This window comes from Lipomyces japonicus (genome assembly GCF_038497905.1).
Source record: "Lipomyces japonicus strain CBS 7319 unplaced genomic scaffold V1514scaffold_49, whole genome shotgun sequence".
Taxonomy (NCBI): domain Eukaryota; kingdom Fungi; phylum Ascomycota; class Lipomycetes; order Lipomycetales; family Lipomycetaceae; genus Lipomyces; species Lipomyces japonicus.
Window position 1 is genome coordinate 1 of NW_027117861.1, and position 22,493 is coordinate 22,493.

At 38.3% G+C, this 22,493-nt stretch overlaps 8 protein-coding genes across 8 annotated transcripts; 3 read left to right on the plus strand and 5 right to left on the minus strand.

Moving 5' to 3' along the window:
* Positions 1-4,141: 4,141 nt before the first annotated feature.
* On the minus strand, positions 4,142-5,256 carry V1514DRAFT_336388 (uncharacterized protein). Its single transcript, XM_066928528.1, has one exon. The coding sequence runs from the start codon at positions 5,206-5,208 to the stop codon at positions 4,624-4,626; it is 585 nt and encodes a 194-aa protein (XP_066781454.1). The 5' UTR covers positions 5,209-5,256; the 3' UTR covers positions 4,142-4,623.
* A 1,225-nt stretch (positions 5,257-6,481) lies between these two features.
* Positions 6,482-7,331, plus strand: V1514DRAFT_348779 (uncharacterized protein; the record flags this gene model as incomplete). The annotated part of the gene is made up of 4 exons (XM_066929346.1): positions 6,482-6,499; positions 6,547-6,840; positions 6,908-7,098; positions 7,142-7,331. The coding sequence occupies 4 exons, from the start codon at positions 6,482-6,484 to the stop codon at positions 7,329-7,331; spliced, it is 693 nt and encodes a 230-aa protein (XP_066781455.1).
* A 65-nt stretch (positions 7,332-7,396) lies between these two features.
* V1514DRAFT_166763 (uncharacterized protein) lies at positions 7,397-9,379 on the minus strand. The gene is made up of 2 exons (XM_066924549.1): positions 8,991-9,379; positions 7,397-8,945 (listed from the first exon to the last, which is right to left on the minus strand). Exons 1-2 carry the CDS (start codon positions 9,289-9,291, stop codon positions 7,519-7,521), a joined length of 1,728 nt encoding a protein of 575 aa, XP_066781456.1. The 5' UTR covers positions 9,292-9,379; the 3' UTR covers positions 7,397-7,518.
* A 76-nt stretch (positions 9,380-9,455) lies between these two features.
* On the plus strand, positions 9,456-12,817 carry V1514DRAFT_336394 (telomere length regulation protein-domain-containing protein). Its single transcript, XM_066928529.1, has 4 exons — positions 9,456-10,345; positions 10,395-10,706; positions 10,764-10,850; positions 10,908-12,817. Exons 1-4 carry the CDS (start codon positions 9,745-9,747, stop codon positions 12,512-12,514), a joined length of 2,607 nt encoding a protein of 868 aa, XP_066781457.1. The 5' UTR covers positions 9,456-9,744; the 3' UTR covers positions 12,515-12,817.
* V1514DRAFT_311080 (VID27 cytoplasmic protein-domain-containing protein) lies at positions 12,519-15,298 on the minus strand. The gene is made up of 3 exons (XM_066925790.1): positions 15,122-15,298; positions 14,693-15,070; positions 12,519-14,633 (listed from the first exon to the last, which is right to left on the minus strand). Exons 1-3 carry the CDS (start codon positions 15,238-15,240, stop codon positions 12,842-12,844), a joined length of 2,289 nt encoding a protein of 762 aa, XP_066781458.1. The 5' UTR covers positions 15,241-15,298; the 3' UTR covers positions 12,519-12,841.
* A 1,177-nt stretch (positions 15,299-16,475) lies between these two features.
* V1514DRAFT_364398 (uncharacterized protein) lies at positions 16,476-18,327 on the minus strand. The gene is made up of 4 exons (XM_066929785.1): positions 18,084-18,327; positions 17,772-18,029; positions 17,666-17,716; positions 16,476-17,577 (listed from the first exon to the last, which is right to left on the minus strand). Exons 1-4 carry the CDS (start codon positions 18,213-18,215, stop codon positions 16,579-16,581), a joined length of 1,440 nt encoding a protein of 479 aa, XP_066781459.1. The 5' UTR covers positions 18,216-18,327; the 3' UTR covers positions 16,476-16,578.
* A 178-nt stretch (positions 18,328-18,505) lies between these two features.
* V1514DRAFT_354149 (kinase-like domain-containing protein) lies at positions 18,506-21,375 on the plus strand. Its single transcript, XM_066929579.1, has 4 exons — positions 18,506-18,723; positions 18,780-18,866; positions 18,927-19,175; positions 19,248-21,375. Exons 1-4 carry the CDS (start codon positions 18,659-18,661, stop codon positions 21,298-21,300), a joined length of 2,454 nt encoding a protein of 817 aa, XP_066781460.1. The 5' UTR covers positions 18,506-18,658; the 3' UTR covers positions 21,301-21,375.
* Positions 21,376-21,645: 270 nt separating this feature from the next.
* On the minus strand, positions 21,646-22,407 carry V1514DRAFT_364400 (anaphase-promoting complex subunit 11). The gene is made up of 2 exons (XM_066929786.1): positions 22,243-22,407; positions 21,646-22,173 (listed from the first exon to the last, which is right to left on the minus strand). Exons 1-2 carry the CDS (start codon positions 22,382-22,384, stop codon positions 22,058-22,060), a joined length of 258 nt encoding a protein of 85 aa, XP_066781461.1. The 5' UTR covers positions 22,385-22,407; the 3' UTR covers positions 21,646-22,057.
* Between the last annotated feature and the right edge of the window lie 86 nt (positions 22,408-22,493).

Genomic DNA, 22,493 nt, shown 5'->3' on the forward strand with positions numbered 1-22,493 from the left:
GCTATCCTCATTATTGGTGCTGCTGCCAGCAAAGCCAGGGGGGAGAACTAGGCGGATCAGTAAGATGTTTGGGAGTCTTTGGCTTGATTCCAGGTCTAGTCAAATGCTTCGTAATATGCTCTTTTAGGTATACCAAGGCTATACCGGCCTTTTCTGAGTAGACTCAAAAACGACAATTCATCTGTAGAAGGTTCGGACTCATTTGATTGAGTTCCAAGTCTGTGATAAAGATCTGGAGAATTTTCGTTTTTCTCCATGTTCGTGATTTCAGGGTTTGGGTGATGTCGACCAATTTTTTTAAAAAAATTTTAACCCCTTGCTTGGTTTTCCGAACTGTCAAATTTGCAATATCTTCAGCAATACTTTTCAATAATTTGAAATTTGAGATTTAACTAGTTAAATATCGGAATCTTCGGTATTTCTTTTTTTTTTTTTGAGATTTGATGGTGGTTGGTTATTGAGCAGTAAGTGTGTCGAGCTAGCAGCAGATCGGGTGTTCATCGGGCTGTTGAAACTTCAGTAAATTGGAGTACAATTGAAGTCAGAAAATTTGAGCTGACTTTAATAGATATGATAACTGAGTATTCATCAATTTAGCTTGATTAAGAATGTGTTGAGGTTGATGGATGATGATGACGTTTTTTCGTTTTTTGTGTTTTGAGACTTTGACTCTCAATTTTTTCCTCAAAATAAGTTCGAAATTTGGAGAAAAAAATATGACTGTGATGTTTGAAATGAGGCGGTTCGAATGGTGCAAAAATCGTTTACGAGCTCAGTCTAATCATGCTCTTTTTGCGTCGATTTGGGTGATTCTTACTCTTCAACAAGCACAGGCTGACTTTTAGGAGTCTTCGGGACCTCCGTTTCCATGTTTCGTAAGGACGATGATGATAGTGTCACATTCCCAGTGATATTGGCTTTCTGAGATTGGTTTGGAGTTTTTGAAGTAACTCCGGATCTGATTGGGGTGAAAAAGTTGAATAAAATCTTTTTTTGGGAAGGCCAGGTGAGTACTTATTTGCTGCATGAAATTTTACATTTTCAGCTTAACCCTGGTGGACAAACGACCCTGGTGTTTCATGCAGCAAATAAGCACTCACTTGGCCTTCCGAAAAGGAGATTTGGACAAACGGTGCTGGACCAATTTGAAGATGAATCAGAAGCCAATGGGCCAACAAATATTAGCTCTGAAGATGAAATTTTACAATTTCATGCAGCAAATAAGTACTCACCTGGCCTTCCCAAAAGGAGATTTTATTCAACTTTTTCACCCCAATCAGATCCGGAGTTACTCCAAAAACTCCAAACCAATCTCAGAAAGCCAATGCCCCCAGGTGATGAATCTGTCAGAGGACCTTCTTCCAAGCATTATCCATGGTATGAAGAATCAAAACCAGGTTTTAAATATGAGACTCAATTAACCAACATATTGGCAAGTATTCGACAGTTAATTCAACCACAAGATATTTGTGAACACTATGATTCTCAACTATATGCTCCCTGTAATACTTCTGTGATTCCCACATATATTCCAAAGGGAGATAGTGTCATAACATCAACTTCGGTTATTATGTCGGGATGTCCGATTGTCGGCAAACCGTCGTCGGCGGGCGGTGATAGGAGATAGCGTTTGCGACTACCAAGAGCGGAAATAGAACTTGAGAATATTCTATAAAGAGAGGGGAATAGCCAGAGGTATGAAACACTACCCATCATCACGGCTACGAGAAAGGACTAAGGATCTTAATTTAATATTCTCAAGGTATAGTTGTTTTTATGTCGATATTGATTGTTTATATTGAAGTGTTTATATTTGGCTTGATTTATTAATATATTCTCAAGATTATTACTTAAAGGCCCAAATAATCGGTTGTTCTAACACACATGCAGACATTGTGGGCGATGATAGAGCTGATGCTCTAGCAAAAGAAGCAGCCAGTGTGCAAACAAGAAGTATATACAAATCGTTCAAGTATTTGGAAGCTCAGTGCTACAAAATGCTTATGGATGATTGGAAACAAAGATTCCAATCAACAGAGACTTACTTAGGAACACCTCACCTCACTCCATATTAGAGCCAATTTTCCGTGACTCTAAGAGATGGATCACAAGCATTATAGTCCAACTGAGAACTGGCCATGGTTATTTTAATAGTTATCTATGCAGAATTCCACAAGAACCACCGCTTTCAGTTATGCGCTGGTGTGGTGAAGGTGAACAGAATCCTCAGCACATTTTACTGGAGTGCCCTCTGCTTGCAGAAGCACGTAACAATGTATTTACTGAGACCAATTTTACAGAACCACCGACTATCAAACACCTGCTTTGGACCAATCAAGGGTCTTAAGGCAACAGCAAAGTTAATTTTTAATACACACCTAGGCTCCAAGTCATGGCGAATTAAAGAAGGAGAAGCTACCTCACATGAGGAAAGTCAAGAAATATGGATACAGCATCTACACAATAATGGAGTAGGATTTGGAGAATTGTGGGAGCATGTTACGATGCGAACGTAACGAGACGAAAACGGTAATTAAACAAACAAACGATAAAATTAAACGATAAATTAAACGAAAACTAAACGTAACGATGATACAAAATAATCTGCTTGAACAGAAACTACATTAGAGGTTTTTACATAATTATCAATCTGTTCTCCAAGTTACCCTCTCCTAACCTTAATTCATAACACAGCATTGGCTTTCACAGACGCCTTCTAACCCAACAGAGGCCTGTTCGCAGTCGGATTTTCTTTAAACTCGGATTGCGCGCCATGGAAGTAGCTCTCCAACACCTATTATTAGTGCTGTTGATCAGTTTACATAGGGTACAATGGCAAAAATGCACGAATTAGCCATGCTGAGGTCTGATACCAAGGTGCTTCGAGAGGCCACCATGCGCTAACCAAGTGTCGGAGGACTAAAAGGACTAAACTCCAGAAAGGAGGGAGCCTTACTATAGGGGAAGTACAAGCGCTGCTGGAACAACGTGGTGTTGATAATCAGCCAGAGCACGATTTGCGGGAAGTTGGTGATCCTTGTCAACAGCACCAACGGAGTGTTTCACATTGTAGCATCTGCCGCAGTACCGAACACACTGCACGCACTTGTCAAAATAGTTTATTTTAGTTGTAAATTCTATTTTTTAAAAATATTTAATTTTATTATAAACATTGTGGTGCTGTAATTCTGCTTTTTGTTCGGGGGTAGTGAAAGTTTTAGTGTCCCGCTCGGTAATATGTCCCGCTTGGTAAATATTATATGAAATTGGTTGACCGTCCTCCTCCTCCTCCACATTCCTACAACGGGGAAATATACAGTTATTTATATATACAAAAAGCAACCCATAATCCCAGATCATTGATAGATTCCAAACGTTGATCTCCTTATCAAACGTTGATCTCTCCTCGAACTCTACTTATCGTAAATCTTATCAGTACCACGCTTATCAGCAGCCTATATCCTAGATGTATAGTCCCCTACTCGGGACGAACATCCTATCAAAACCACGCTGATCCGCATGTTCCAGTCGATCTCACACCTAGCTATGGTGTTCTTGACCCTATGAACATCCGACATTGTGTCACCATGTTCCCTTTTTGTCTCACACCACCCAGAGTGTTCTTGACACCGATCAATAAGCAGCGATATGATCTGCCTGATCGTAACAAAGAGGTAATGCCTCCCGAGGTAGTGCCTACTCGCGTTCCTCTCCAACAAGACCGCCTTGTTCACTATCCACCACCGCGACCACCGCGTGGTACTATACCCTTAAGTACTTTAGTTAGTAAGTAATGAATAAAGTTTCTTACATACTAAACGATTATTATTTTTTTTTAACTATAATTAAAATAATTATTTATCTAATTTCAATTTGGTAATTAGTCGATCAGATGGTCCGCTGATATATTAATTTCGTATTGCCAAAGGCTGACGATAATTATCGTTGGAAAAGTATCGGATAAGCTAAAACCTTGACTTTCTTTAACTTTCGACGGTATAGTATCATCAGGATCGTCATCATCGGCTGATAGTGAACGGTCCTGCCGTGACAATGTTATTCAGGACACTGAAGTAGCTTTATTGTTTTATATGTGAGTTCTCGGAGATTATTAGATCGGTTGTCGTAAAGTAAAAGATTGTATATTTATTTACTGTTGTACTGAAACTTGCTTATTAAAATAACTGTACAATGATGTCGTCATGTGCCGCTCAGCACACCGGACAGTGAGCAGCAACAAGCATTAACTGAAATTCTCAAAAAATTGTTGCTATAATCACTTGTTCGTGATTTAGATTTTAATTTAATCTTAAAGGTTATATAAAAGTCGTTAAACTGTGGATCCTTCACAGTCTTGAATACAAACACGTACTACATAATATCTAATAGTCCCCTTAATATAGTAATGTCTGACTCAACTGCATCCTGGTAGGCAAATACTTAAACTTATTCTACTGATCAAAACCAAAGCGAGACCAATCAGTATTAATTAAAATGCAGCAACATGAACAAATAAAATTCCAAAATAAAGAAGATTGTCGATGTATATGATTCGTCGTGTGCCAGACTTAATGACACCATTACATACATGCATGCAACCTCAACGCATAGTATCTTTGTCTCTTATAATACCCCGTTTGATTGATTCTCATGCTCTTGTGTTAATCGAATAAAGTCTGCCTGTTCTCTAATTGTAAGTCTTTTCCAAAGATCATAAAAGTCAGCAGATTCAATATCGATATCGTTCATGCGACTTTCTAAATCTTTTCGTCTTTCTTCCGTGTCACTTTCTTCATCAGAGGTGTTTGTATGTTCAAGCTTCGTATCTAAATCAGCCTGAGGCGTATCATCATCATCCAAGACAGTGTATTCACCAAGCGGATTCAGTTCGGCTTCCACTTCATACTCGTGAATAATTTCGAGTAGCTTCTTTTTTTCATCATTTGTTAACTCGCTCTCTTTATCTTTCACAAAACTTGCACTGGCGGCCCTTCTAGATTCATGGTAAAAAGTTGACGAGCAATCACGGTGATCCTTCGATCTGTAGCAGTCCAACGAACAGTAAAGCAGACCGCACCTGGGACATGAATATTTTGCATATTTCCTCTTACAAAATTCACATATGCGAGGCGACTCTGCCAGTCTGGTTGCTGATAATTCTATGGATGCCTGAATATCATTGTTTAGATCATGTAACTTGCTCGGCATGTGACCAGATTATTTAAATTTAAATATAAAATAAATAATTGACAGAAGTGCCCCTAATATTTAATCTCCCGATGTGAGGTATTTTATACAAAAAAATTACCCGGAAGCGGTTAATATATGTTCCGCCACAAACTGACTGAATAACTAACTGTTCATATTTTTTATTTACATAGTGTGCTACTCCCGACTAATGATCGCCATAATTTTTTATTATACAAACAGTTTGTTGCATTTAAAGAGAAGGGTTCTATCACTACTGCGCGTTGAAAGCTGCGCCACACGCTCGTCAGTTTTCTTCAAATTTTCAAACCTTCACATCGTTGCAAATCTACATCATATTGCACTGCACTGCCAGGATCTGACACCGACACCGAAATCAATAACTAAGCTGATTCTGGAATTGACTTTTAGACCGACGAATTCTGCTGTATTATATTCTGATACTTATCTCGGCTCTGGTCCATCAACTTAAGTAAAAGAAAAGAAAACGATATAACTGTTTAAATTCGTTTTTTATTACGATTAATTCTTTCATTTTTGTTTATCGGAAAGATTAAAATACCATGGCCTGTTACCACTATACCCATTTTTAAACGAGTATATTCATGGTCACTCACAATTGTGATTTGAGTTACGCAGCACGGGGTTGCACTGTGATTAAGCTTACGTGCAGCCATTTGTTCTCCAAATTTGCTAAATGAATGCGAACGGTGCAATGCATTCTTTCATTTTACATTATGTATTGAAATTTTGTTTCTTGGCGCTCTACTCTTCTTGTACATATTATATTTATATATTTATTTATTCAGAGAGTTATAGTGGGTGTTTTAGTTGTCGGTTATTGGAACCTTTATAGCAGAACAGGCGGTTTGTGTTATGCATCATGCGGAGAATTTACGCATTTTTAATGGGGAGTGCCATTTTTCTCCATCTCGCCGTGGTTACAATATTCATTGTTTTGCCGGCAAACTCGTTCTCTGACATGTTTTAAGTCATTCCTCTGTCCAGGCTCGTCACAGACTCCTTTTCAGGCCAAAAGCTGCTGGATCATTGTGACGACCCTTATAGACGGCTCGGATATCTTTATATTCACGAAAACAAGACTTTGTTATACAAAGCCAGATATGTCCCCTTCTACGATGATTTGCTAAACACCGAAGTCCCAGAAGCACAGTTTTCTACGGATGCTGAGAAGCTTGTATTTGATTCAAATCCAATTCCGGACGATTTCTGGCCAAATCTCGTGTTAATTGGATGGATCTGCTCCGTCAACATGTTTATTACACAAATCGTTCAACAACTTACGACCACGCCGAATGGATAAATAGTCAGGTTGAGTGGATCGGTAATAAGCGAGTTCTTATATTATCCGATTCAGTTGACCGGTACATGGCAGTCTACTTTTGTCAAGCAATTGGTTTAGGAGGCATCTTTGGTTCTGGAGGTAAGCATACCACCGCCTGGTGCATCGTCTCATCCCTAAACTTGACGATCTACCACTGGCATTTTGCGTCCATGTTTACGGTAAGACCAGAATGGTGGTGGATAAGAGAAATGACACATGTTCCTTGGGAGATCAGGTACGAAGAAATGTACAAACAGACACTTCCTGAAGTTGTTGGCATGGACGATGTCTCTCCTGACTTGATCATATATCAATCTAGCTAGCTTATGGGATCTTTTTGCGTACAATAAAAAGTATAAAGTTGAATTGGATACCGAGGAAGGTGGTGGCTTCGAGTGTCGTCAACTCTTTTGGTCTGCACTACGATTTTTTATAAAACGCAGTATAACGTTTGTTCATTTCTTAAAAAACATTTTTCCCGGCACACCATTGATGTATAGCACATCGAATCAGCACGAAGAATCAGACGAAACTGATTTGCCTTTGTAGAATCTTGATAGAATGTCTCGTTTTGTTGCGCATTCGGAGGAAGTTGAAGGGCTTAGGATGGGGTCGCATGATGGCTGGGTTTCAGGATATCTATAATGACAACATGCATGTTGGACTTGGTGCGCATTCATGGACGTATGGCAACATGCTAACGTATTATTTATTTCGTGCATCTGGTGGCACAGAATTAAAAGGTAATATTACCTTATGGCTAAGCCAGCGCTCATAATTTAACAAAGAGCAAGCATAGAATGAGTGTCATCGCTCTTACATGACTCTGCAAAACCGATAGTTAAGGTTTTTTCTTAAAGAATTAGTGCTGAACGGATTACCTCTGTATTTACTCTTTTTGTTTTTGTTGTATTTAACAACTTTCTTCATTTTTATTTCTTTTTCATTTTCTTTATTGTAAGAATTTACCTTTTCCCAAACCTTGCTTCTGCCGCTCTTGCGCGTCGTTCTCTTTCAACCTTTAAGCGAGCTTCGGCGCTAAGTCCATTTAGTTTGTCATTGCCTCCTACGACAACAGTACTAGATAATTTTTTAGTTTTTGCAGCAGCCATGGCACTTTGTTGAACATTTAAACTCTTCAACTCCTTCTCTCTTTGCAATTTTGCTTCCTGCTTCATCATAGTTTCCCTTTGTTCGACATGCTCTTGTGACAGCGGGCATCCCACTTTAGCCTTTGACCAATCCCATTTTGATTCTTTCAATTTATGCCTTGCAATTCTAAATGCATCTCGCGTTGCTCGATCTCCGGAAAGCTCCCAAGCTGTCCGCCCCTGGTTGTTTTCAATTGTAGGATCCTCACCATATAGCAACAATGCGCTCACAATCCTCCACCGCGACTGTGAAGCAGCCAGATGTAACGGAGTTGGCGTATGATAATATTTATCAGACGGCTGAAGTCGAAAATTTGAAAATTTGTTACTGGAGAGATACGCAGATAATGCAACAGTATCAGATTTCTTGATCAAATTTGATATTTTCGCCGAATGCAATTCTTCAGTCGTTGGTTCTACCACGACTGGATTCACCTTTTCAATTTTTTTTTCGGTAGGTTTTAGCGACTTCGGCTTCGGAATACTCAAAAATAATGAGTCTCTGTCAATTACCTTCACCCGAGTCAATTCCAGCCATACCCGTTTTACTTCATTGCCCGTTGCTCGCCCGGTTGAAAAAGGAATGGTTTTTACTCGCGAATCTCTAGATTGGATAACAGCCCCTTCATAACCGATAAGTATTGACCGATTTTGCCTGCCATTTGCCCTAATAAAAATGTTATCCGCCTTATCGATATATTGCTTCCATGAAAGCAATAATTCTCTAACATCCTTTTCCAATGCCTGTTCATTATACCGACGAAGGTTCGAACCAGCAGAATGTGCTTTTCCGTGTGCATTATCGTTCGCAGATTGTGATCCACCTTGCTTGCGCCGGGTAGTGTATCGATGAAACGTTTTGTGTTCCATTTGAACAACCGGGTTTGATTTGCTGCTCGAATCTAAAACGTGTGAAACTATCGAGCCTGCAAAATGACCACCACCAATCATAAATATTGCAGTCACGCTTGATGTCGCTTCTGTTTGCATTTGGCTTAATAAATCTAGCGCTGGTTTATCGTTATTGACAGGGAACAGTGCCGAGTATATTCCCAGTAACTTATCTTCTGCGAGGTTATTAAACGTAAACAGCTTGTATGGAGATTTTGCAAACATTCGCTTTTCTTCATCTTCTTGTATTGATTCTAATGTGCTTCTGGCTATTAAATCTGATACTCTATCGATCGTATTATCGTCCTCTGAATCACTACTTCCTGATCCGGATATAGACTCTTCCAGCTCTAAATATGTTAGAAAATAATTTGACATGCTCCTAGAAAAGTTACCTTCCAATATCTTCTCAAACTCTGTGATATCTACACCCGCCTGGCCTCTAACTTTCCTCTTTATGTTGAACTTGTGCCAGTCCGATTTATAATGAGTCACTTGATCTGCTAAATTACTTGCAACATAGCTACAGGACCCGCAACTCTTTCCTCGTGATTCATTAACAATCGGATCACTGGACGGTGTGAGTGATGGTGTGTCGATTTGTTCGCTTGACTCATATGGGCCAAGTTGTGATTCTGTCAAAGATTTTAAAAGCTTTTGAGGAAGAGAATAAGCGTAATAAGTTCGTTCCAACATTTATATTTAAATATATATCAAATTTCTTAGCCTGCGAGCTATTATCTGAAGACTATATACAAGGTAATAAAAACTGACGCGTTAAATTATCAAACCATAGCTGACGTAATTAATTCTCACCACAAACTGTGTGAAACTCTCCTTGTAAGTTTATATGCGCACATGTTTCTTTTGATTTATAACTAGACTGCAACAAATCGTCGAGTTGATTATAACAGCATAGATCTCGAAGAATTTTTTTTGAATAAAGTTACGACATTAGAGAATGGTTTACAATTCACAATACTTTTGTCTAAGTCAGAAGTAACAGAACCGTTAAAACTTCAGTTAATGTGACATTTTGACTCGCTGTAGCGTGTTAACACTCAGTCACTCAAATTACAGATTTAAGACATTTATAAAATTAAAAAGTCTCGGCTTTTTAAAATACTGTTTTAAAGTTGTATATGAAATATGAGTGAATTTACTTTAGGATCAAATCCAGCAATAGCTGATGTATTATTAGCATTGCAGAAAATGGACAGAGAGACAAAAATTCCCAATCAAAAAAATATAAAGTTAATATTAAGTGTTATAAATGTGCTTCCTGAATTTTATTATTCCCTTTCACAAGATAAAGATAGTGCACGCTTATTAAAAAGTGGCTTCACATCACTCTCATCCTTAAGCATACTCGTCCAAGTCATTAGTCAAGAAAATTCACATCTGGCAGATTATCCCTCTAGTGAGCCAGGGAAACTTAAGCTTAGGATATTGATAACATTTTTATCGACACTATTAACGGAGGGGGTTGTTGAGAGAGTTTATAAACCAGTAGAAAATTTTTTCGGCTACGAAAAGGAAGTTTGTGCATTATTTGCATCTGGAAAACTATTATCAACACTTTCTGAATCCTATGTTAGGCTTGGGGATAAAAGTGGAAGCTGGATGTGGATAACTGATCCACAAAAGTATATCTTATTTTTGAGTCGTGAAATTTGCCTCTCCTTGGTTGCAAAAAAACGTCCATGGTTGATGAAATTTTGTGAGCAAGTACTTAGTCTCGAGCACTCTCGTATGTTATTTTTACATTTGGTTATTTGGTTGTCACTGATGTCTATCAGATTTAATATTTACCCATTTAATTACTCCTAAGTCATTGTTCAATTTTAAAGGTCAAATCGTTCGTCAATATACTGATCATTTTACTTGGAAAGCTAAGATTATTACTGTCTTTCTCCGCTACATATCGATTCAGTTTTTGAATCCACTGTTGGATTCTGGCAGTGTTGTGCATAAAAGAGTTTCAGGTTCTGCGTTTCTGATGAAAGAATTGGTCGAATCATCTCAATACAGCCTGATGTTGAACGCCTTGCTCTCAGAAACATCTAATACCTCATTACGTCGTTCATTAATTGTGTGGATTGTTGAACAAGGTATGCAGAGATTTAATAATCTAATATGTTGTACTGACTTCACTGAAATTTCTCAAGATAAACAGATGAACGCGTTTGACTTTACTTTTAAAATATGGGGTGACGCAATTACCGTAAATAATGTATCAGTAACAAAACAAAAAGGTGTGTCAATTTTTGGATTCTTGGTCATTGTATTTATTGTTAATTGTTTTCTTAAAGTCCAAACTGAGGTTCTGTTTCTTTTACTGCCTTACTTAGACTATACAACCGTAACTGAGTTTTTAGAATCAGCCGATTATTTGCAGTCAATTTCGAACAGACTACAAGCCAGTTCTTCGACTTTGAGATTCATGGGCATGAGTTTTGCTCAGGCAATAAATGAACGATATTCTTCATCATCGCTAAGTTTTAATGATGTTGATGGCTTCACAGAAATATATAAGTCTTATTCTAAATTCAGTGAATTAAATGATAGGGTTAGCTCTTTAAAAGATTTATGGGAGAATCTTTCAAGTTCAATTGCAGCTGAAGTTACTGCAACGCCGATGCATGAGCTTTCAAACTCCAAGCCTTCAATATTGAAAATTTTTAAGGTTGATGGTGATGATGAATCTGAGGGCAGCGATAGCGACGAAGATGAATTTATTCCTTATGCTCTAACGTCAGACGAATCTGAAGACTCTGATGATGACCCAACGTTAATTCGGAAAAGGATTGGAGCTCCAGTATATCTTGTGGATTTGGTAAAATATTTCGCAACGAATGATGAAAGCAAAAGTTATAGCATGCAAAAGGCGGCATTAGTGCACGGTCCTTCATTAATTTTTCGAAAATCGATGTTCGGTAAAGAGCTGGAGAGCAACGCAGTGGAACTTACAATGCTCATATGCGGGTTAAAAGATAATTACAAAACTGAAGATTTCCAAAACTTGAAGCTTCATAACATGATAGCTTTAGTTATAGGTTCCCCTAAAGTTGCTGGACCAAAGCTTGTGGAACAGGTGGCATTTGGTGATTACTCTTTACAAGAAAGATTAATGATTTTGTCATCAATAGCACTCGGCGCATTATATCTGTCTGGTGACCGAAGTGGTGAATTTGATTTCATAAAGGAAAATGAATTTTCTTCAAAAACTTTACCATCGGCAGCTCATGAAAGATTCATTGCGACTTCTAATTTATCTGTGTTTGATCGAGATCGTGGAACGTTAAAGGTTAATAATGTTATACACGATTTACAACGAAGCATGATTTCAGACACAGCTCCAAAAGCAGTCAGTGAGATTTCTAATAATCCTGGAATCATTCGAATTTCAAGAAAATTACAACTAGAACGCGAAAAGGTTTCAAAGACCGTGACGGCTAATAATTTGATTAAAGTTGCTGGTGATTCCCTTTTTTTCCCGTTGGTGGCTGGATGGCCAAGTTTTTATCGCCTTACTACGAGAAACCCATTTTCAAGTATTTTGATCTCGCAGTATATTAAATGTTTAACTGTTATTCTCCGCAGCAGTTTCCCTGCAGCTACGAATATTTTGGATATGTCAGTGGCATTTTATGAATTATTAGCGACAGTACAGTCTAATACCTCTTCTGAAGTTATGGAGGCCTATTTCACTGCACTTATGGTCATTATTGATGTAAATGAGTCCGAATTGCTATTAAATCGTTTGTCTAAGCATTTGATGGAGCTTCATGATTTTTTACAAATTACTTGGGCGTCTATAGTTGACAGGAATACTCAAAGTTTGGTTGCCGCGCTAATTTTTAAACTATCAGGGTTATTAAAAAAATGGAGAGAAATGTTGATTGGAAACTATTTTTAGCTCTAAAAAAAGGACTTAGTTTATATAATACAGGTTTTTTTTTTAAAAAAAACTGTCTGTAAGCTCATATATAATCAGAATTAACTGTATGCAATCGAACAATCATGAACTGACTCCATGTCTTTTGCATTTATCAGGTACTAAAGATTTTAGTGTAGCTCTATAGATGGATTGAATAAGTTGAAAAAAAAAAAGAACCTGTCATCATTTACAGTTGAGAGTGAACATTATTAAACATTAAAAATCATTACAAAGAAAATATATTCCTAGAAAAACAAAATATTAAGCAAGATTCAATTAAGGATTACATTTTTTAGCTGAAAAAAACTATCCTCTATATATCTTGACTGGTGTAGCAATTGACTCCCTTGTAGGCTTTTTAAAACTCTTCTTACTAACCATTCCGACATCATCAGGCAAAGCAATAATGACGTTATTGTCACTTCCAAACTTGAAATTATCTGCCGTGATTTTGTCGCCATATCGTTTGATCGTGTAAGAAATCTTGTCACCTTTCAAAATCTGCTTAAGATTCCATGTAATCACATATGGTCCTGATGACGAAACAATAGTAGTCTCCTTGGAATCAATTCCAGCATTGAAATGGCCTTGCGTGAAAGCTAACGGCGCCTTTGTTTCAGACTGCATCTGCGCCACATGTTCAGGGCTTAACTGCAAGCAGCGCGGCCGAGGCTTGTTATCCTTGCCAAACGCACGTTGAAATCCTAGCTGACCCGCATACTTGCCTTCCTTAATCGTGGCATCAATCAAGAGAAGATAAGTCTTGCAAGTAGCCAAGATCCAATGCCCGTCAGCTGACACATCTAACCCGATGATGGCTTCACCCAACGCAGGTAGCTGAGTCTTTGCCCGAATACCAAGTCTATCGTACAATCGGATATCACCCTTGGAAGAAGCAACAGCAAGATGGCCAAGATCTGTGGTAGCAACGGCTGAAAATGCGCTTTTCGTAGCATAGCTCTGATGTTCTGCATTTACCATTTTGTTACCAGATAACCTAGGATCAACACGAAATAAACTGTTATCTGATATACCAACAAACGTCGGCTCGGATGTCATCTGAGAAAACTTCTTGGATGGAGTGAACGAAGTGATCGGTATGTCATCATTAATCTTCCATTCATCCACAATTTTACCATATTCCAAGTCCATATTGTACAAACTATTCTTGTTGTTAGGATTTTGAAGAATCATGGTGGAATCTTCCGCATGAAGCATAACCTTGGCCGGTGAAAAAAGTTTGCCATCAGGAGTTTTTAAATTTTCAATTGTAGTAGAGAATTCCAATTGGTTTGACGGAGTGTGCTTGAAAACGCCAATTTTGTTGCCTCGAACGACAAATGACCGGTCATGCTTGTAGCCAACAGCAAGTTGATTGTTCTTGCCTTCCCCGTTACTGAACTGCTTGTTGCCAAGTTCATCATCGTAATCTTCATCTTCGTCATAGGACTCTTCAGCATTACCTCGTTCGATTATTTCTGCATCTTCTTCTTCTTCTTCTTCTTCTTCTTCTTCTTCTTCCTCTTCAATAGCGTCTTCTATAGTCAAATCATTAAACGCAGAAAGGACATAATCCCGATCATCGTCTTTGGCTTTGCCCCAACTGGTCTGATTTAACGATTCCCACAACGCTCTCATTAAGGTTTCTTGGAAGTGTTCCAAAAGATCCGCATTCTCAAAGCGTAGAAGCCAAGATGAAGCAGATCCATCATCTGAGTAATAATTAAAAATAAAACTGAGATGTTCGTAGTTGAAAACTGGATTGATCTCGGGTGCGACAATGAAGCCTAGCCATGTCTTTGACGGGCCAGTGATATCAAGCCAGTATTCCCAACAACCAAGATCTTTGACTGTAGCTTTAACCAATTCATCTTGTAATAAGAATGTGCCATTAAGTGAGTCAAATAAGTGTAGCTCTGCAGAGTCTGATCCCAGAATACTCTTAACAGTATACTTTTCTGGTAATGTGTGTGACGGCACACCGGGAGTGCTAGGTGGGATTAATGATACTTTCGATTTTTTTTCGGGAGTTGCTGGAACTGATGAATGAGAAGGTAAGGAGGTCGATTCTGGCGAAGGCGGTGACTGAACAGGTTCACTAAAAAATTGTAAGCAAATGAAAACGGACAGTATCTGTCATGCCTTATCTTAACATACGTATAAACAAATTCAGTCAAGTCCTCCTCTGTAGCTAGTTTAAAAGACTTTGAGTATTTACGCTCATACTGGCACTGAATCGCAACCTGATAAAATTCTCTAATAATGGCCTGGTCTGTAGATTCATCACAAACAAATTCGAATGAATCGTCAGGATCACCAGATAAATCTCGCCATACAAAAAAAGTAAAATTTTCTTTGGAAATCGCAGTTCTGAAGTGTAGTGCTTGATCAATCAAAAAACCATATTCGTCAATATTTTCATCATCATCCTCATCTTCTAACTGCTCTTCGCCTTCTTCGTATGCACGTTGAATAACCAACTGATAGTGAAATTCAGTTGTCGTACGCCGAATTACTGCAACAGCATCTTTAAATCTACACAACGATAGTTAGTACAAAATGTGATTGTGAGGCCAATTAACTTACATGCATTCAGAATAACCTTTAACCGAACTATGGGATCTAGACAAATACAACCTTCCGCTCGGGATACTAATAAGATCCTGCTTCGGAGAAGATCCCAATACTCTTTTTAAAAAATTCATACGTATATTTGCAGTAATTTTGGCCAAAGAGGGTTGGATGGCTGCAACTTAGTAAATGATGAACTTGTAAAAAAGCGCGGATCCTTTTTGTTGTTTGTTTATATCCATATTTAAATCACGTGATTATGGTTTTTAACATTACGCCCTCATCTTTGCATCGGATTACAGCGTATATGTCAATATGTATATACAAGGCATGTCATGCTTGTTTCTAAGTTTCTATTAATGTATTTACATATATATTAGATAATTTATTACAAGTTTTTAAAAATTATTAGTTTGAAGTTTTGGCAAATTACAATGAAGCGTTGCGGGAAAACGTTTAATCGTCCAATATATAGTTGGTAAACGAAAACTCTGCGGGTACGGGTTATACGTCTTATGAATGACTAATGACACCGAAACAAAATTTCACGCTGTATTCACGAAATGATCGATCACCCCGACCGACCCCGGCTCCTTGTGATGGATAATAATATATGATAACTATTAATCAGTAACCGGTGTGACGGTGTTATAGTACTAAATAAGAGTAGATATTAAGAAATCAAACATTTCATTTGTTACAAAAAGATTATACAAAACATAAAATACACTTTTGGTGAAACGAACAAGAAAACGCCACACAAGTTCCAAGAATTTTCAAACTTTTGTAAAAACCATTTTTCTCCAAATATACAAAGTTTAATCCAATCATAAATGACAGTAATTTTCCTTAAAAACAATTAATTTATTAAAACATTAACCGTTTATGAAGGAGCTTCAACGATTTCAGTGGCGTGAACCGCCGTACGAAGAGGAAGGACCCTTAAGAATAGAATTCGAACTAAATGATATAAATGGTTCAAGCTTCTGAGCCTTTGACTTTTGTCCTAAATTAACTAGTTAATCATCCACTGTGATAATTTTCACCATTAAGAGTAATGAATAAAAACATCATACCTGGGGCAAAAAGAACAAAAGGCTTGCTTTCATCTTCTAATTTTGTTGACGAAGCATCTAAAGTGCTCTGTAGTACGTTTGTTTTTAAATCTGTGAACTGAGATGACTCTAATTTTTGCAGGGCAGACTGGGGAGCCATCTTAAACAACGTGGACGAGGATGCTGAAAGATCGGAGTGGAAAGAGTCAACGGAAGGCGAAGACGAACGAGATGAAGAAGTGGTGCTCATGATGGTGATATCTTGTTCAACAGGAAGTTTTCAGCTCTGTGGGGTACTTGTTTTATATAATATTTTGGCAGATCACTTTAATCAATTTAAGAGTAATTTTTACACTTCCCTCGGGGGACATTCGGCGCACAGGCCCGCAAATTCCACTTAAACACGTAATGCATTAGTCACCTCATATAATTACCCGGGAACTCTCCCCGTTTTCCATCCAGCGTCTCGCCTTCCCACCAATCGTCCTCGTTTTTGCGATACACCTTGATCTTCTCTCCCACATTGAATGATAGATCACTAGGCTGCGTGCCTACAAACGTATACATCGCCGTCATGACCTCATACTGGCCAGTCTCGTCAACACCTTCCTCCGGTATATCATTCTTTACCGAAATTGAGCGCACCTTCTCGCCCGCGATTGGAAGACTGTTGCTATCCGAAACCGCTCTGTACTTTGGAAGGCCGTCCGAGTATGTAGAAACACCAGAATATGAAAATGACCGATTTATCATCTTGGGGTTCTTCGCTATCGTGAAAGATCCTATATCGGGTGATTGGGGTGCAGAAAATCCGTTCTCGGACCCAACCTCCGATGTGGTATCCGAAGCTGCTGTAGATCCAGTAGCAGATCCACCATTAGGACTATTCGTCTTAGACCCAAGATCTGCAAATGTACGATACACTCCGTCCTTAGAAGTTCCTGGAGGTCTTTTCTGTTTCTTTATAGTAAACACCCTCTTAATCTTCTGATCAATCGGCACTGTCTCCGGTAACTGCATTGGTTTCTTCACTGCCTTGCCATTTTTCACTACGTTAAAACCCTGCTCTACCTGGTGTTGAACAGGTAAAAATTGCGCGCTCCACTCCACTTCAATTGAACCCTGTGATGTTATTAGGCCCTGTTTCTGAGCATACGGATACAGAAAATCCATAGCAATTTGAAGAATATTAAGTTCAATCGTGTATAATATCGTTGCAAGAGGGGCAATAAACTCAGCCAATTGAACTAATATCTTAGGCAGTAGCCTCTGGATATTCTCATCGTGCACCCTATATTCGGTTGTAAATTTCTCCAATTCCTTTTTTGTCTTTTCAATATGAAGTTGATCCTTCTCAGATGGATTTGCCTTCCGTTGTAATTTTTCAAGAGAATTTGTAAAGCGATCATAATCGATCTATTTAAAATAAAGTGGAAAAAAAAATAAAGAAAAAAAATTAGTCAGTCACTAATCTTTTTTTCAATTATCACCAAGTCACACAGACCTTTTTATGCTCTCTCTTCTTCAAAGCTTTTTTTACTGACTCAATGTATCCCTGTTTTCAAACAGTCAATTAAGCATATTTCTGATGTCAAAAAAAATATTCTCACCTTCATAATGTTACATTTTTGAACAACGGACAGGTCGATTTGGTCTAGAAACGGATCGATGGCATTTTTAACCTCTATTTGGACATCCTTGTACTGCTCAGCAGCAGCCAGTGTAATTTGAGGCGTTTCTCGAACAGACTTGCAAGGATCTGTCTCAGGAATCGGCTGATAAATCTCGTAAAAGTTGGTAGCTATTGTAACTTGTGATGAGACAATGGCTAACCATGCGTCTCGGAACGACTTTGCATGCTTAACAATCTATTAAACCTTGTTAACAATTTGCAAATCATGTAGTTTCATAAACTCACTTACATTATCTATCCCTGTCTCAGCCTCATCAATTGCCTTTGTCCACTCAATTACAGTCAGGTTTTCTGGCGACTTATTGCCTACCAAGACGTGTGGGGCGCGGACCACAGCTTTCTTAACACCTCGTATTGACATTTGATTTTTTTTTTTGATTTTTTTTTTCACTTAAAGCAGTAAACTAGCAGGCATCAAACTACCCGTAATCCGTCACAGATTATTTGTGGTTAGCGGAATTATTAAAAGCGTGTCGTTGAAGTTCGTAGGCGTCAGCGTGTGAACCCGGTCGTTCCGCAAGCCGCCGTCCCGCGTCATTGGCGCCACACCAAATGTGGCGCTCAAACATTGTGCTGTATGATGACTAACTGATGATTTAATTCACTTTAACAATGGAAGATCGATGCCAGCGATAAAAGTACATATTACCCCTAGTCGTTTTCGTATCATTTTGTTGTACAATTTCCATATACAGAATTTTCAACTGTAAATCAATGGGCTACTATATCATAAAAGACTTGATTTAAGTTTGGCTTTAACGTCTGACATTGTGAATTAACATTATTAGCTGTACATTAAAGCAAATGGAGGATAAGACTTTCACATTCTGTCTCTCAAAGGATATCCACATTCCTTTGCAGGTCAAAATGTATCTACTACATTTATTATTACTGTTTGCGATTGTGTTGATTAATTTTATGTTAGCGGCCATCTTGAAGGCACAAAGCCGCCAATTTCATTTACAAGAGCACTCGAAAATCCAGAGCTACGCCATGTAGGCTCAAATACGAGGTATTGTTACGTATTAATTACATGTGGGAAAGACTTGTCTAATTGAAGTTTTTTAAATAGTCCAATTTCAGATTTAATTGTTACAGTGCAATTGTTCGCAGATTGCAAACCATTAACGAGCCCAGTTCGTACGACACAAAAAAATTCCAAATCTGGCCGAAGATGGAACGAATGGCTTCAGCTACCTATAACATACGCTCAGCTTCCTCTCTCTTCACAATTAGCGATCACTGTGTGGGATATTGCTGGTTCTAGAAAAATGATCCCCTTTGGTGGTACGACGGTCAAACTGTTTGACGATAAGGACTTGTAAGCCGTTTTATTTCATCGGCTCGTGAGCGCCCTGATACTAACTTTTACCTTTTTTTTTCACAAATGAAGCACCTTAAAAAGGGGACGTCATAATCTTAATGTATTTCTTGACAGAGAATCTGATGGTATGAATGATTCATCCACTCTAGCATCGGTTACGGACGAGAAGGATTCTCTTGAAATGAGAATAAAACGCCATGATTACAGCGAATCATCAAAATTAAGCTGGTACGATAATCTAGCTTTTCGGAAATTGGAAATTTTACAGACTCGGAACGAGAGAGCAACCGGGGAGCATTCAATAATTGTTGAGCTTCCTAAATTTGATTTCCCAGTGTTGTTTTCAGATTACCACTATATTAGTACCGATTCATTGGAAGGTATCAAGAAGAATCAGGTTGAAGAATATCCGGTTGTTGCCGTCTACGATCCAGATGCAAGTCGTGAAAACGTTGAAGAAACCAAGCATAGGAAGTTACTGCGATCTCATCGAAACATGCTTGATAAGGAACTTAAACCAAATCCTCGCGCTCGTGACGAACTCAATACAATCTTAAATTACCCGCCAGCTCAGGAGCTTTCTTCGGAGGATAAGAATATGATTTGGAAGTTTAGGTATTACCTCACTAGAGATAAACGTGCGCTTACAAAATTTGTCAAGTCCATATCATGGGAGGATTCTCGAGAAGCTAAACAAGCTATTGAATTATTATCAAAATGGATAGAAATCGATGTAGACGATGCTTTGGAACTGTTGGGTCCTACATTCAAGAACTCTACAGTAAGGTCTTACGCAGTTGATAGGTTACGCAAAGCAGATGATGAAGAGTTACAGTTATACCTTCTTCAGTTAGTTCAAGCTTTAAAATTTGACTACGATAAAACTACCGCCGGCAAGAAATCAAGTTTGGCAAGGTTTTTAGAAGGGAGAGCTGCTAAAAGTGAGATTTTAGGCAGTTACTTTTATTGGTATGTGTCAGTCGAGGCAGAAGATGGCCCCGCGAGAAAGTTATACGGTTCCATACTGCATGATTTTGTTATCACATTGTCTACCATGCCTAATGGCCCCACAAGGGTTGGAATGCTCAGACGACAAACACATTTTATTAATACGTTTAACAACCTCACCAGGCAAATAAGGTTTTCTAAAGAGTCAAGACCGAAAAAGATAGACAATTTGCGCAAATTTTTGTCAGATCCAAAACATGGATTGCTCACATTCGATCCATTGCCACTGCCATTAGACGCAACAATTAAGGTCGTGGGCGTAATACCGGAGGAATCAAGCGTTTTTAAAAGTAGCTTACTTCCTCTTCGCATTAACTTCAAAACCGAAAACGGTGGAATTTATCCAATCGTGTTCAAGCACGGAGATGATTTGCGACAAGATCAACTTGTCATTCAAATTGTGAATCTGATGGATAAACTTCTTCGCAAGGAAAACCTTGACCTAAAACTTACGCCTTATCGCATTTTAGCTACCGGGCATATTGATGGTGTCATGCAATTTGTTCCAAGCGTATCCTTGGCTGCAGTATTAAATGATTATCATGGCATTTTGCCGTTTCTCAAGGAAAATAATCCAGACCCACGCGCTGCTCTTGGCGTTAAGGCAGATGCAATGGACACATTTATCAAAAGTTGTGCTGGTTACTGTGTCATCACTTACCTCCTTGGTGTAGGTGATCGGCATCTTGATAATCTTCTTCTTTGCCCGGACGGGCATTTTTTTCATGCTGATTTTGGATACATTTTGGGGAGAGATCCCAAACCATTTGCGCCGTTAATGAAACTTCCAATTCAAATAGTTGAAGGCATGGGTGGCGAACAATCAGATAATTTCCAGAAATTTAGAAATTATTGTTTTACAGCATATATGACCTTGCGCAAGTCTGCAAATCTTATTTTGAACTTGTTTGCACTAATGGTTGACGCCAATATTCCAGACATTAAAATTGAGCCAGAGAAAGCGGTATTAAAAGTGAAGGAAAAATTTTGTTTGGAAATGAGTGAAGAAGAAGCAATTGTGCATTTCCAAACCTTGATAAATGACAGTGTCAGTGCATTTTTTCCGATGGTTATAGATCGATTGCATAATTTTGCTCAATATTGGCGAGCTTAAGTGGGTTTAATAGTTTTGGTGTTTAATGTAATAAATATTAATGGCTTGGAATGAAATATATATATATTAAAAATATTAGAGGCAAATCATCGTTTGAAAGTAGGGATTAAAACCTGTTCTTCTATTACTGCTTGCTACCTGCAATTATGCCCTGGCCGAACTTTGTAAACCCGTTTGTGACAATGCTACCTTACATCACCAGTGCGATTCCTTGTTGAAGTCCAATATGCCAAAAAAAAAAAGCTACAATAATTTGTGTTATTATACAACGGCACTCGCAAATGATTTCAAGCACGAGAATCGTCCAATAACCGCACCCCGACTCTACAAAGGTTTATCCGTTATCTGTTACCTGTAAAATATTTTATTGTCTTATCTTCTTAATAATCATTGATTATTTACTAAACTTCCATCGCACACACATCCCACATATTATTCACAATCAACATCACACAAACACGAAAATGAAATGCATAGAAACCATACTGGCCCAATACAGTTACAATGTTCAAAAATTGACTTTTGTAACAGTTGTATAGCTATAGGCTATAAATATAAGAAGGCCGTATTGATTTATTATAGTTTCCCTTCATCGTATATGGTGCCTAGCACTAGCCATCGTAATTATATATGTAAGGTGTAAAACAATATTTCAAATCCGAGCGCCGTTATGAATAAATAGTGCCAAGTCCTAACTGCATGCATGCTTAAAAAAAAGAGAGGGACTCATAAAACCACTCCTACATTTCAAAATAAACTACGTAGCAGTGTTGAATTTGCGCCTGCACATTGGGCACAGTCCCTTCGATGATTCGGTTGATAGCCATTTCAAAAGGCAATGCATGTGAAATGCATGCTTGCATTCTCCAAGAACTGCAAAAAATCGTAGTGTATTAGCATAATACTACATGTGTATAATAATATATTAAATTTAATACTCACTTAATGGACAATCATCTCCTGGATACTTGCAGGTCGGGCATGTGCCGTCGTAAGCAACCCTGCAAATACCACACACCTCATCCTGAGGATGATCCCATTGCCATGTACTTATGGCATTCCAACGAGTAATCGTTATTTTCATTAGAAGCCTTAAATAGATGCAAGATTAAGTGCAGTACAAAATGAAAGCGAACCAAATTACGCACATAAATAATAATTATAATTACATCACGTGACTGCGTTGTCTGTCA

Coding starts and splice junctions, on each gene's coding strand:
- V1514DRAFT_336388 (XM_066928528.1), bottom strand. CDS start 5,208: ATGCCGAGCAAGTTACATGATCTAAACAATGATATTCAGGCATCCATA.
- V1514DRAFT_166763 (XM_066924549.1), bottom strand. CDS start 9,291: ATGTTGGAACGAACTTATTACGCTTATTCTCTTCCTCAAAAGCTTTTA. Junction 8,946..8,990: donor GTTTGAGAAGATATTGGAAG/GTAACTTTTCTA, acceptor TAACATATTTAG/AGCTGGAAGAGTCTATATCC.
- V1514DRAFT_336394 (XM_066928529.1), top strand. CDS start 9,745: ATGAGTGAATTTACTTTAGGATCAAATCCAGCAATAGCTGATGTATTA. Junction 10,707..10,763: donor TGTGTGGATTGTTGAACAAG/GTATGCAGAGAT, acceptor AAATTTCTCAAG/ATAAACAGATGAACGCGTTT. Junction 10,851..10,907: donor ATCAGTAACAAAACAAAAAG/GTGTGTCAATTT, acceptor GTTTTCTTAAAG/TCCAAACTGAGGTTCTGTTT.
- V1514DRAFT_311080 (XM_066925790.1), bottom strand. CDS start 15,240: ATGAATTTTTTAAAAAGAGTATTGGGATCTTCTCCGAAGCAGGATCTT. Junction 15,071..15,121: donor AAAGGTTATTCTGAATGCAT/GTAAGTTAATTG, acceptor ATCGTTGTGTAG/ATTTAAAGATGCTGTTGCAG. Junction 14,634..14,692: donor TTGACTGAATTTGTTTATAC/GTATGTTAAGAT, acceptor ACAATTTTTTAG/TGAACCTGTTCAGTCACCGC.
- V1514DRAFT_364398 (XM_066929785.1), bottom strand. CDS start 18,215: ATGTCAATACGAGGTGTTAAGAAAGCTGTGGTCCGCGCCCCACACGTC. Junction 18,030..18,083: donor CTGAGACAGGGATAGATAAT/GTAAGTGAGTTT, acceptor AAGGTTTAATAG/ATTGTTAAGCATGCAAAGTC. Junction 17,717..17,771: donor AAAAATGTAACATTATGAAG/GTGAGAATATTT, acceptor GTTTGAAAACAG/GGATACATTGAGTCAGTAAA.
- V1514DRAFT_354149 (XM_066929579.1), top strand. CDS start 18,659: ATGGAGGATAAGACTTTCACATTCTGTCTCTCAAAGGATATCCACATT. Junction 18,724..18,779: donor ATTCCTTTGCAGGTCAAAAT/GTATCTACTACA, acceptor ATTTTATGTTAG/CGGCCATCTTGAAGGCACAA. Junction 19,176..19,247: donor CTGTTTGACGATAAGGACTT/GTAAGCCGTTTT, acceptor TCACAAATGAAG/CACCTTAAAAAGGGGACGTC.
- V1514DRAFT_364400 (XM_066929786.1), bottom strand. CDS start 22,384: ATGAAAATAACGATTACTCGTTGGAATGCCATAAGTACATGGCAATGG. Junction 22,174..22,242: donor AGGAGATGATTGTCCATTAA/GTGAGTATTAAA, acceptor GATTTTTTGCAG/TTCTTGGAGAATGCAAGCAT.